Source organism: Zea mays, chromosome 2, assembly GCF_902167145.1.
Source record: "Zea mays cultivar B73 chromosome 2, Zm-B73-REFERENCE-NAM-5.0, whole genome shotgun sequence".
NCBI classification, from domain to species: Eukaryota; Viridiplantae; Streptophyta; class Magnoliopsida; order Poales; family Poaceae; genus Zea; species Zea mays.
In genome coordinates this window covers 23,503,623-23,516,886 of record NC_050097.1, presented here as the reverse complement: position 1 = coordinate 23,516,886, position 13,264 = coordinate 23,503,623, and the positions used below count along the sequence as shown (strand labels likewise).

General features: G+C 47.0%; 1 protein-coding gene and 1 pseudogene across 1 annotated transcript; one reads left to right on the top strand and one right to left on the bottom strand.

Moving 5' to 3' along the window:
* Nucleotides 1-4,405: 4,405 nt before the first annotated feature.
* On the top strand, nt 4,406-6,825 carry LOC100284693 (uncharacterized). Its single transcript, NM_001157588.2, has 3 exons — nt 4,406-4,665; nt 4,891-5,184; nt 5,316-6,825. The coding sequence occupies exons 1-3, from the start codon at nt 4,630-4,632 to the stop codon at nt 6,147-6,149; spliced, it is 1,164 nt and encodes a 387-aa protein (NP_001151060.2). The 5' UTR covers nt 4,406-4,629; the 3' UTR covers nt 6,150-6,825.
* A 3,246-nt stretch (nt 6,826-10,071) lies between these two features.
* On the bottom strand, nt 10,072-12,248 carry LOC118476225 (uncharacterized; annotated as a pseudogene).
* Between the last annotated feature and the right edge of the window lie 1,016 nt (nt 12,249-13,264).

Here is a 13,264-nt window from a genome sequence, read left to right as displayed (position 1 = left end):
AGGCACTTGTGTTGAACACTAAATCACCAAAATACTTAGAAATGCCGAAGGACACATTTCCCTTTCAGTTAGTTATTTGTCCAGGCTTAGCCCGGTTATTCGTGCTGGGATGGACCTAGCTTGTGTAAAAGTGGGCCAAACCAAGTTCCTAACGGACCAAAAAACATTTTTTAGGCGGGCTTCATGTCCATCTAAGGGGTTAGTTTGTAAGCCACAAAACCGAAGAGTTCAGAGAGACTAAATTCCTATTCTCATCCAATTCGCTCCGGGTTTATAACTCCCAAGTTAGCCTTAAAGTAGAACCAATCGCCCACCGCCGTCAATTCCCTCCGCGCAAGTGCAGGTGCAGCACACCTCCGTTGATCCGTTGAGGACAGAGCGAAAGGCCGCGCGCACCATGAACTGTCACCGCGCGAGGCTTTTGACCCCATCCTCCACTAGGAAGAAGATAGACGTTTCCGGCAAACGGTGGGGAGGGGCGAAAAAAAGCTCGGTGGCCTTTGGGGGCGTCCTCTTCTAGCTTTGTTGCCGCATTTGAGCATTTCGTCGTATCTCGCGGGCTGAGTGGATTATCACGCTCACCCACCAGTTAGCTTTGGTCCAAAGATGAGATAACGCAGCCGAGCTATTGCGCGACACATCACGCCGATGAACATGAACTGGAACTATCGATTAATGGCAACAAACAGGCTCGAGACGTCAGGTTCAGGTATTGCTGAAAACACAGCTCAACTCCTCAAGCCCTACGTTCGCGAGCACTGTACTATACTATACTATACATCGTAAAATCACCAATTTATCTGCAAGTTTTCCCCCCCTACTATGTAACGTAATGTAACCCACGTCCCATATCTCGTTGAGGCTGTAACCTGGTACAGTGGAACGAAGATCTTTTGGGCGACTGTATCAGAACCGGAATCAAGCTGTTGCGTGGATTCTTGGAAGGAGACAACACCAAAAAACGATTGTTCACAGCCTTGGGAATGGGAGAGTATCGGATCCGACGAACAGTCGTCGACCACAACTTTAGAAAGCGACGGAGCGCGAGCCGAGCAGGCATAGATGATCCCATACGGGCGGCAGCACCTCACAGGGATCCACAGCTGAGAGTAGACATAGATCCTGCAGTCATCCGGTTCCGAGAGGGCGTCGTCTCTTGCAATCTCCAAGAAGCGGGATGGCAGAAAGAGAGAGACGAAATGCCTGACATCTAACCACTGTCAAGCCGGCTCAAATTGTAACTGACTTAGGATCAATGACCGAAGTTTAGGAATTAGGAGGGTCTTAAGTTCTACGTGTGACAAAGACATGGCAATATGCCAATGTACTAAGGTTAATGTTCACGTGTCTAAATCATACGCATAAGCATAAAATTAGAAGCTTATAGTAGCAACAATTATCGGTACGTATATAGACAGCAAAGAGCTATATATATATGAATTGTTCCATCAGTTATATTAATTTTTTTAATATAAAACTATAAAGCAATCAAGACATTATTATTTCGCAAATAAGCGGTGCACATCACCTGACGTACTACTAGTATGATTTGGCTTTGATGAGAAATATGATATTGGCATGTTCAAAATTAAGAATGACGGATGAAAAACAGTGCTGCACAGAACCTACATCAATATATTTGAAAGGATACCAATTTACTAATTGGTGCACCCGTTAAAAAGTTCGAATTGAAGTAGAAAAGCCGTGGTTTTGACACGGCGAATCCATCAACACCTGGAAATGGTTATTGTTGTCTACTTCTCGTGCATCCATAGCAACCCGATGAGTAAGTTTTGGTGTGGTCCAGGAGACTATGTGTCCGTTTGGTTCAACCTTTTCTGACTAGCTCTTATTAGAATCTGATTGTGGAGAGAATATAGCTACGAAAAGAATTTGAATATCATAGAGATTACGTGTGTAAGAAGATGAAGATATCCATAAAATTCAGAATTTAGAAAGTGACAGATTCCAACTATTGCATGACTCAGTCGATTAGGTGTTCATGTTAATTTTGAATGGTTTTTACCAAATTAATTGTTATATAAGGACGCTGAAAAGTTGTATGTTTAGTAGTCTCCAGTAGATTTTGGTAATCACAAGCTGAAAAAAACTAAAACAAGGACTACGAACTGTCCACAGACCGGCTCCAAGTCGAAACTCGAAGCCGAAGCGGTCAGCGCGTGTCCTCGATCGTTTCGTCGTTTATTTGCTGCAGCTTGCTTTTGAAATTGCCCCCCGTCAGGCATCGAGCCCGGCCCAAGACCAGAGCCCGGCCCATCATTCATATCGGCAACATCTCGTCGCTGGAACCCACATCCTGACTCTGCTAATCTGTACACCCCAACCGCGCCGCCCAACCCAGTCGGGGAAGGCCACATCGCGAGCGTGACGCGTCTGCCTACCTGCCTGGTCGGAGGACGACTCGGCATCAATGTCTTTGGAAACCGCGCTCGAAAATATTACCGGCGATAGTACAATCAATAACTGGCATGTGGTCCCAGAAACACGGGTCCCGCGAGACAGCCTCACGAGGTCTGCAGAAGCCGGAGCCAAGGGACGTGCCAGGAAGGAACCTGTACAGTAACTTCATACCGAAACCGCCCACGCGTGGCGCGCGGCAACCGCGTTCCGCCACTCGTCCGCGCGGGCGAACCTGTTCGCGTGGTGCCGGCGCCGGCGTAGGCGTGACGAAGCAGATTTTTCCTCTAGGGACGTTTCTGTAAACTCATCGGGAAAAAAATCTAGTCAATTTCGGCGATTCCACGTAGTACGCCCGTCAGGTGTGTGGAGCCACGCGACTGCTGCCGCGGCATCGCGAGCAAACCAAGCTGGCAACGAAGGGAATAGTCCGATTGCTCTGAGTTCGTTTCTAGCTAGGCTTACAGGATTTATTTATATATAATTTCAAAATAGTTAATTTTGTAAGGAAAAAACAGAGAAAAAATTCAAAAGGCATCTTATAATATGAAAACATTCCAAAATAGTTAATTTGTTTTCTTGTGTTTTTTGAACATAGGATGCCTCTTGAAGACTTGGAAGGTCATGGATATATTTTGTTTCCATTACCATGTTAGTTACTCCCTAACTTCAAAATAGTAATCGTTGTAGCTCTAGATTTTCATATCCGCATTTATATAGATGATTTTGAACCCAAACATATATATAGAACACATACATTAATTATTGTATAATTCTGATAAAATATTAAAACGAATTTTAATTTGGTCTGCTCGCTTAGCTTAAAACTGCAGCAGCTGAACACGTTTACACCTAACGTTATTCTGAAGCATGACAAGGTCACTTTCGTGTCAGTAGAAACATGGCATATTCTCGATATTTTTCTGGCTCCACGCTCCAGCACTAATGACTGACAGGCTCGGAGCACCAGAAGTTGCTTGTTTCTACCAGTTTCTAACTCAAGTTTTGCTTCACGAGTGAGGAAATAATAGATTCCAGCCTTACGCTTACGCGTCTACACACACTATACCCATGCTATTCCCGTGCTCGCGTGCATGAAAGTGTCCTGGCTTGCAGATACCTATACCCGCGACGCGCTCCCAAAATTCGAAATCAGAAATCACTGGACGCGAATAATTTCCGAATCCAGCGGCACACGCCCATAACATAGCAGCACGAATGCATTGATTCTCTGCACTGCAGTCCAGCCAGAGCCAGGGCCAGGGCCAGGGGTACAGGCATTAACCGATATACAATATCTCTAACTATCGACAATGATCAATGTGTGCCCTAGAATGCTTTGGCGTACGTGAATACCGTATACACATACCACTGTATACCCCCATACCGATACAACCAGCATTTACACGCAACAATAAAAAATTCCTCTTTCCTTCCAAAAGATTTCCAAGTCGATTTTTATGATAATAAATAAATAATAAAAAAACTGATAAGAAGATGAAACTGACCCGACACAGGCGCGTCCGCTGCAGACCCAAGTCGTAATCTAGCCCATGCACCCTGCGTGCGTTTGGGCGGGTCCAGTTGGGAACCCCCACCCCCTACACGCCCCCAATCCGCCATTTCAAAACACGCCACCGCATCCTGAATTCCTGAGCTACTTCCAAAAACCCGTAGCGGGGCGCCGGGCCGGCTACGGGCCCACCACGTGCCCTCGGCCAAGCCGCACTTACCCTAGTTCATGGTTATCTCTAGCCCTCGCGACGCCATCCGGGCCGTCCGCTAAGTCAGCGCGTATCACGACGCGCTGTTTCACCTTTCCTCCTCTTTGGTTTGGCTCCATTTCTTTTCAAAAGTGGAAGGGCGGAAGAGCATAAGCGAGGTGGCGGAAATAAAATAAACAAGAATATATTTATGATATCGCGGTGGGACAAAAAATAAAGTAAAGGAGGGCGAAAGCGCCAAAGTGCCGAGGAAGGGTGTGATACTGATTTCAGACAAGGCGGAGGGGGCGAGGGTGAAACGACGCGTCATTTGTTCAGCAGCCCACGGACTCCGGCAGCCATTCAAGGCTCCACCAACAAAACGCTCATCCCCTTCCTGATTCTCGGCCTCCGTCTCCGCCTCTTCCTCCTCGCCTCCAACGCCGCCACCACAGCCCCGGCCCCGTGTTGTTCCTGCACCCCACCCGTCCTGCGAGGCTCCTCCGCCATGCCGTCATACGCGCACCACCATAGCAGCCCTCTGGTAAGGAACGGTGCCGGCCGTGTTGTCCGTAGACGATTGAGGGGGACAGAAAGAGATTCTTTGGATGTTTTTCTTTGTTTCCTTTATTTATACCGAGAGATAAACAAAAAAAAAAACCCAGAGACGAAAAAACTTTTTTTCTTGAACCGCCCTGCTTCCCCTCTGGTGTTGGGAATTTGTGATTTTGACATACGACCTGTATGGGTATTTTTCCGGCCGGTGAAGGATGATACCAGGATGGACGCGCTGAAGTGTAACAACAACAGCGCCCCGCCGGAGGAGACCGCGGAGGACGCCGACGCCGCCGGGGCGCTCGTCGAGAAAGACGGGTTCTCGGTCGAGGACTTGCTGGACCTCGAGGAGTTTGGCGAGCCTGACAAGGACGGCGCCGAGCCTGAGGACGATGACGCCCCGCCGGTACCCGCCGCGGCCGAGGAGAGGTCGAAAGACGACTCGCAGCCGTTGTCGGTCGTGACGTACGACCTCCCGTCGCCGCCGCCGGAGATGGTTGAACTGCCGGTGAGTTTCTTCGGCGGTCCACCGACCGCTTCTGCTCGTTGAAAAGACTTCGTCGCTCCCGAGTCTCCTCCCTTGGTTATCTTGGGAAAGTGACTAATTTATGCGGTGCTGCTGCTCTTGCGTTCCCGCAGTCGCATGACGTCGAGGAGTTGGAGTGGGTGTCCCGTATCATGGACGACTCGCTCTCTGAGCTGCCGCCGCAGGCGCAGCCTCCCCCCGCTGTGGTTGCGTCGTTGGCTGGGCGGCCCCCGCTTGCGCAGCAGCGGCGGCCGTTCGCGCACGACGGTGCGTACCGGGCCGTGGCGCCGCCGCCCGGCCCGCTGCGGACGCCGACCATCTGTGCGCTGTCAACGGAGGCGATGATACCGGTGAAGGCGAAGCGCAGCAAGCGGTCGCGGGGCCCGGCGTGGTGGCGGTCGGGCGCCCCGTTCTTGTCCGACTCGGCCTCGTCCTCGTCGACAACGACCACTTCCTCGTGCTCATCGTCAGGTTCGTTCTCGCCGTTCCTTCGTCTGGACTCGTCCCCGTTCGGTGGGCTGGAGGTCGGCGAGGGCTATTACGGCCACCTCCTGCCGCGGCCGCCGTCGAAGAAGTCCAAGCACGGCGCCAAGGGCAGCAAGCACAAGCCCAAGAAGCGCGGGCGCAAGCCGAAGCACCTCCCTACCAACTCGTCCGGCGCCGGCGCGGCCGCGTCGCAGCCCGGGCCGAGCGACCGCCGCTGCAGCCACTGTGGCGTGCAGAAGACCCCGCAGTGGCGCGCGGGGCCCGAGGGCGCAAAGACGCTGTGCAATGCGTGCGGCGTCCGCTACAAGTCGGGCCGGCTCCTGCCCGAGTACCGCCCGGCGTGCAGCCCCACCTTCGTGAGCAGCATCCACTCCAACTCCCATCGCAAGGTCCTCGAGATGCGCCGCAAGAAGGAGGGCGACATGGTCGCCACCGCCGCGCCGGCCGTGGCGTCGTTCTGAGCTGCACTCGCTGTCAGCAAGGACGCTGGCCACCCAGCGGTGGCTGTACATTTTTTTTTCTTGCCATAATGGCCCTGTACCGTACCTGAACTCTCCTCCCCTCACTCATCCTAGTGTGGTCGTTGTAGTCCCGGTTGGGTTAATTAGAGTTTAGGAGTCTCAATTAGGCCAGGTTAGTTTTAGCTTTGGTTCCGGTTAGGTTTCTACTGCGACAGCTGCGGCGCAGAACTTCAATTCGTAGCATTTCTAAAAAGTAGTTTCTATTTCGTCTTCCTTTCTCCGAGTGGAGTAGGTCGTTTGGTCCATCCATCAATGGCCGAACCGGACTGCTGGGGTACTCCACCACTGATGAGGAGGGCTGTTGCTGGTGTTGGAATCTGGAAGGCAGAAGACGAGTCTGTTCGTTCGGCCAAGGAAGAAGAGTGCACCTTGCACTTGGACTGTATGTATTGGGACAGGTGCATGTTGCGTGCACCCTTGGTTACATACATCACATGGTGTTGTCACCCGTAACGACATGATAGGCCTAGTTAGGAGAGCTGAGTGGTGGTAGCGAGGTGTTGAAGCAAGAAACTATGACTTTAGCTTGCTATCTGTGTGATTGCGATCTGTGTGAGGCTGAGGTAAAAAAATATGAATGGACCAATGGAACAGTAAAGTCAGTGGAGGAAAGCTCTTCCCTTGGTTGTGTGGCATACTGCAACTTTGTGTAATGGTCTCCCCCTGACTCTACCTGGCGCAGAGGCAGAGAGAGAGCTACGTATAGGAGAAACGAACCTCTTGCACTTGGAGCTGTCCTAGCCCTGCCGGCTGGCGCCATAGGCATAGGCTTCCGTGCTGCCTCGGTTTTTATTTCACACTGCATCACAAGCTTTTGGCGCAGGAGCGCACATCGGCACAGCCCTGACAATCTGCGAGATGCTCCTGCCTGCGGGCCATGTACGCGCCCTGTCAACTGTCTCGCGGCAACAGTGAGCCAACAGGCATCAGCTGTAGATTTTCTCGGCATTTCTACGGAGCTTTGTAGATTTTCTCGCCCTTCTCAGCGACCATGCAGAGAACGTGATGAGTATAGAGGTGGCACCGATGAGTCATCTGGTGGACCCAGCTCCCAACTTACTTCCAACCGAACCAGGTCGGTAATGGCGATTGGATTGGTGGGGCACCGAGGCGGTGGCGTGGTACGGTGACCGCGACCCGGTGTTTCCTTTCTTCTACTGCGACCTCGCTCGCTCTGCAATTGCACCGGTGGCGATGACGGATGACTTCCACCTCCACCAGCCAGCCGCCCCTCACGCGCCGGCGCTGCGCTCGCCCACTTGGCCGGCTGCCGCAGCCCTGTCACCGTGCCACGCCACACGACAATCCCGTGTCTTATTTTGTCGTAAACAATCACGCAATTTGCTTTGCTTGCTCCTTTCGCTCATTCTGATCTTCTCATTTTTTTCTCTTGTTTTTCCTCCTTGACGTTTTGTGCCCGCTTAGAGCATCTCCAGTAGTTCTTTAAAGAACTTCTTAAATTGATAATTTAGAGAAATAGTATTAAATCTGCTCTCCAACAGCTCCTGAAATGAACTTAATAAATTTATCAAGTTTCTATCCTACCCCATTTTATCAATATATTTAGCTAGAGTATTCCAACTCCTGAGAGCTCCCGAAAATTAATCTGGCGCCAAATTTTTCCTTCACCGCGTATTCCAGACGATAAAAAACAGACGCAAATTGGTTTCTTCCTCGTCTCGCCGCCAAATGCGCCGCCACAGACATAGGCACACAGATCCCCCAGCCACCGGCGCCCAGGACACAGATCGCCTAGCCGCCGCCAGGGACGTAGATCCCCCAGCCACTACGGCTCTTAATCCTCGACGGCTGCACAGCTAGGTTCGGCTCCTCCCCTCCCCCGCTGCTAGGTCCCAGCCACTACGGCTCTTAATCCTCGACGGCTGCACAGCTAGGTTCGGCTCCTCCACTCCCCCGCTGCTAGGTCCCTGCCTCTCTGCCAGCGCTAGTTCTTTGACACTGACGTGACGACATCTGCCGCCCACATCCACTGCTACTGCAGTTTGGTCATCAACCACCACCACCAGGTACAAAGTATTGCCTGTGTCCTCTAGATTTTTTTATCATCATGTGCATATCTTCCTATCCGTGGGCTTAACATTCACAATATGTATTGCGTTGATGCTTGATGAAGAAGCAGTTAATTTAATTGAGATCACATATATCTGTTGTGAACAATGGTATTCATAAATTTTCAGAAAATGTCCTCTCTGATGTTACACATAGATCAATTGTTACTGATTTTTCATTCACTCTCTAGTTATTCATTAAAATTTTCTTACATTCTTTCTTAATTATATTATGTTTCAATTTTCTACGTAGATGGAAGGGGATGAGTCTTATTACACCAAGCTTTTGAATGGAGGATTTGAAAATTTTGAAGAACTATCTGAAACACCGACTGAGTTACCGTGTATAGTCCCTATAAAGGATAGCAACACATTTTCGAAGTCAAACCAGAAACAGAAAGGAAAAAACTTTAGTGAGGAAGAAGACAGAGCCCTTGTTGCAGCCTGGTTGAATGTCAGTACAGACCCTACACAAGGCACAAATCAGACTAGAGGCACATTTTGGAAAAGAATTCATATGTTCTACGAGACCAACAGAGGAAATCGTGCTGAACGTACTGAGAGTTCGTTGCTACATCGTTGGAGTGCTATACAAGACGCCGTAAGCAAATTTTGTGGGTGTGTGAACAGTATTGAGAATAGAAACCAAAGTGGGCTTACCATTCATGATAGAGTGGGTCAAACGTAACTGCACTGTTATTTTTAATTTATGAAACTTTTGATATAATTTATGATTGAGTTTCTTCTTTCCCTGTAGGTGGAGCAAGCTGAGAAGCTGTTCAAAGACAATGATCCCCACAACAAGTCCTTTCAATTAAGACACTGTTGGATGTTGTTGAGGAATCAACCTAAATGGCAAGATAAGTTGCAGCAACTAATTGCCATAAAAACTAGTAACAAAAAACAGAAAACTAGCAAAAAAAATCCAGACCTAGTGCTGTTGAGTCTACACCTTTGGAAAACAATGTTGCTTCTTCTCCAGATGTTGACCTTTCAGAAGCGGATGCGCCACAAAGACCTATGGGCAAGAAGAAGTCGAAGGATGCATTGCGTCGAGGTGGTATTGATGTTTGCAAAGAAGCATTGGACATTCTTTGGGCTAAGAAGTTTGAGGCTGATGCAGAGAAAGAGAGGAAGCGGGAGGAACGATATGCCAAGTCTTATGCTCTCGATAAAGAGAGGCTTGACATTGAGAAAGAGAAGATTGTGCTGGAGAGGGAGAAAGCTAGCAATGAGGCCAATACTTCGTATTTGAAGAGAATCGCAGAAGAAGAAAGAATTATGACCATTGATATGAATTCCTTGAATGAGATGCAACAACAATTCTACATGAATCTTCAGGCCGAGATCATGGCTCGTCGCAACAATTAGAATGTGATATTTAATTTCATTTTAGAACTTGATTTTTCATATTTAGCTTGTTTCATTTAATAATTTGTATTGGATGTATGCTTTTAAATGGGATCTGTGTGAATGGTGAATAAAGTTCATGACAGTTTATAATCTATTTGGATGTTTCAGTTCATAATATGTGTGAATGGTAGTCCCTGTGTGAATGTTCTAGTAGTTGAAGATGGTCAATGTGCCATGTTCATATCATATACCGAATCATCTCAAGGGAATGATCGATTGACCCTTTAAAAGACCGCCCAAGAATGCAAACAAGTAGCTGGAATAAAATGTTTGTAAACCAGTATATGGGTAGAACTAAAATCAAGTATGTAGCATTCATGCTATTTAAAAATTGCAAAACTAACTATATAGATCTGGGTGGTGTTGCCACAAATGTTCCACTAGGTCTTCACGAAGTTGGTAGTGTGCCTCATGGTTTCTAATTTTTCTGTGATTATGAAGAAATTCATCAAAATATGCTGTCACATCATGGGATGGCTGCACATTATCTCCTCCATTCTCAAACCGTTCCTTTGGATCGACATTTTCCTCGTCTTCAATAATCATGTTATGCATGATTATACAAGATATCATTATATTATTTAGAGTCTCTTCATCCCACGATCGTGCTGGTCCCCGAACAATAGCAAACCGAGATTGCAAAACTCCAAAAGCTCGTTCAACATCCTTCCGTGCCGCTTCTTGTGCTTTGGCAAAGTAAGTCCTCTTATTACCTCGTGGTTCAGGTATGGTCTTAACTAAAGTAGCCCAAGAAGGGTAAATGCCATCTGCAAGGTAATATCCCATTGTATACTCATGATTATTTATTTTGTAGTTCACTTTTGGCCCTTCTCCATTTGTTAGCTTTGCGAAAAGTGGAGACCGATGAAGAACATTGATATCATTTAGAGATCCAGGCAAACCAAAAAAAGCATGCCAAATCCATAAATCTTGTGAAGCGACTGCTTTCTAAAATTATTGTTGGTGTATGATGATGCCCGGAAAATTGACCTTGCAACGAAGACGGACAGTTCTTCCACCTCCAATGCATGCAATCTAATGAACCCAACATACCAGGAAAACCTCTTTCATTACTAAGTGCAAGTAACCGTTCAATATCTTTTTCATTGGGTGACCTCAAGTACTCATCTCCAAAAACTTCTATTACAACTTTAACAAACCTTCGTAGACTTTCCAGTGTAGTACTTTCTCCAATGCGTACATATTCATCTGTAGCATCAGCTGCTACTCCATAAGTTAGCATACGGAAAACTGCAGTAACCTTTTGAAAACAACTTAGTCCATGTTGATGAGCTGCATTTCTCTTCTGCTCGAAGTAATCATCATGTTGTTCCACAGCATTCAGTATGCGAAGAAATAGTGGTCGATTCATCCTAAACCTGCACCAATAATAAGATGCACCCAAAATATTAAACATGACACATTTAATCGAGACAAATGACAACTAGATTCTTACCTCCGTCGAAACAAGTTCGGGCCATAAGTTGATTTTCAGCAAGGTAATCTTGGTACATTCTCGCGTGCCCCGCTTCTCTATCCCGATATATGTATGCACGACCAGGAACAGAGCCTCCTGGCTGTCTACGCTCTTGAGAATAACTTTGAATGATTTGTGCGGCACAAAGTATGACATGATCATCATCATCTGATGATGATTCATCCAAATCTCGTAATGACAACAATCTATTTTCACCCATCACCTGATTTTGCAATCACATATACTATGAATATATATTCACATAAATTAAAATTGCAGATGTTACATACACACCAACTTCAATTAACATTACGATTGCACGTACCAATTCATATGATAATTCACATACCAAGATTTTTGTTTTGATCCGGCCCTGACGGTTCCTTGCAACTAGCGGTGATGGCACTGGCAGGTGCTGCGCTTTGAAGTCTCTCCCAGGCGACTAGCAGACACAGGAAGAGAAGATGATTTTGTTTCTTGGCGGCGTAGCAGTAATGGACGCCTGTATATGCAGCGATGCATCAAAGGAATAGGGGAAAGACGCATCTGGAGGGAGGGCAACGGGTTTGTAACATAAAGCCTTGGGTCCACGGTCCACCACGGATTTGAAAAATTGATTTTAAGTGCCTACATATACGGAACTATTGGAGATAAATGGTTTTTTTACTCCCATACCATATTTATCAACTTCCTAAACAGTTATTTAAGGATCTATTCTATCGGGAACACCTGGAGATGCTCTTAGAGACCCTTTTGAAGGTTTCGACTAACTTAGAAAAAAACACAAGAAATGTGAGGTGGAGTCGATGTTTTTTCATGCTCGAACAGCTCGTGACGGCCCATCCTGCGCCGTGCCCACATTCCGCACCATCCGTCACGCGCGGCGCCGCACCTGATTGCCCTCTCCAGTGTCCAGTCCCACGCCGCGCGCGTATTGCCTGTGGTGCCTGCGTCACCCGGCTCTTTCATGTCGCGCCAGTCCCCCATACACCGGCGACCACCGCCGTGCTCCCATTTCTGGCTGCACAGCGTCCTGCTCGTGCGCTGTGCTGCGCTCCGCTCACATCTTAAATTTCTCATCTCCTATGCAACACCTATTCTATTGTTACAACTTTTGTAGATCTGCTTTTGACCTGAGTCACGTCTCCTTTACTTATACATGACACTAATAATCTAATTATTTTTTTATTCTATACCATCAAAATTTAACCAATATCTCTAATTTTACAGATCAATGGATAAAAATCAGCTGATTTTTATAGGTAATAAAAAATATTAATTTCCAACAGCTTTCTCTAGTCGAGAAAATAACCAGAATAATTTTGGTCAATTGATTATAGCCGACGGAAACTACTCTAAGCAGCTACAAGCTAATCATATAAATTGTCCACATTACATACACTAATACATATCCTTCCACATTATATAAATAATCCATTAATTCATAAGGATTCTTAAAATATCATTGTTGCTCAAGCATTAGTAGTTTCAAACAATACGACAAGTACCAATATTCATATACCATTGAAAAAAATATTTAAGGTCGTTCGAAGGATGGTCTTTAACTACATGGTACCATATAGTAGTGCATTAGTATTGTGTTTCATTGTTGCAAAGCATTGGTTTAAGCTTCTTCACAAGTTTTTCAATGTGATACACCCACCTATATTGCACAGGATCATATACCTTAGTTTCATATGAAAGATGGACGAGTAAATGTTGTATTGGATTGAATCATCAAGGATTGAATATTTTATCCGTATACTAGAAATAACTTAGCCCAACCAACATTCCATACGACTTTATTCAAGTATCCTTAAAAATAACTCCAAAATATTAGCCAAATTTATTGATTTAGCTACTGTCTAAAATATATTTCATAAAAGAAGGGGTAAACTACTCCAACAGATTCTGTAAATTTAGAACTCAGTATGGCGAGTGAAGCAGGTGTTGACGCCTTTTTGGAGGCGCCAATTACTCAAGAGAACCGGCGGCGGTGCTCTCTGGTCAGGCGCGGACGGTCCGCGGCCCAGGGCCGGACGGTCCGCGACCTGGCGCGAGGCGGCGGTGCTCTCTGGTCAGGCGCGGACGGTCCG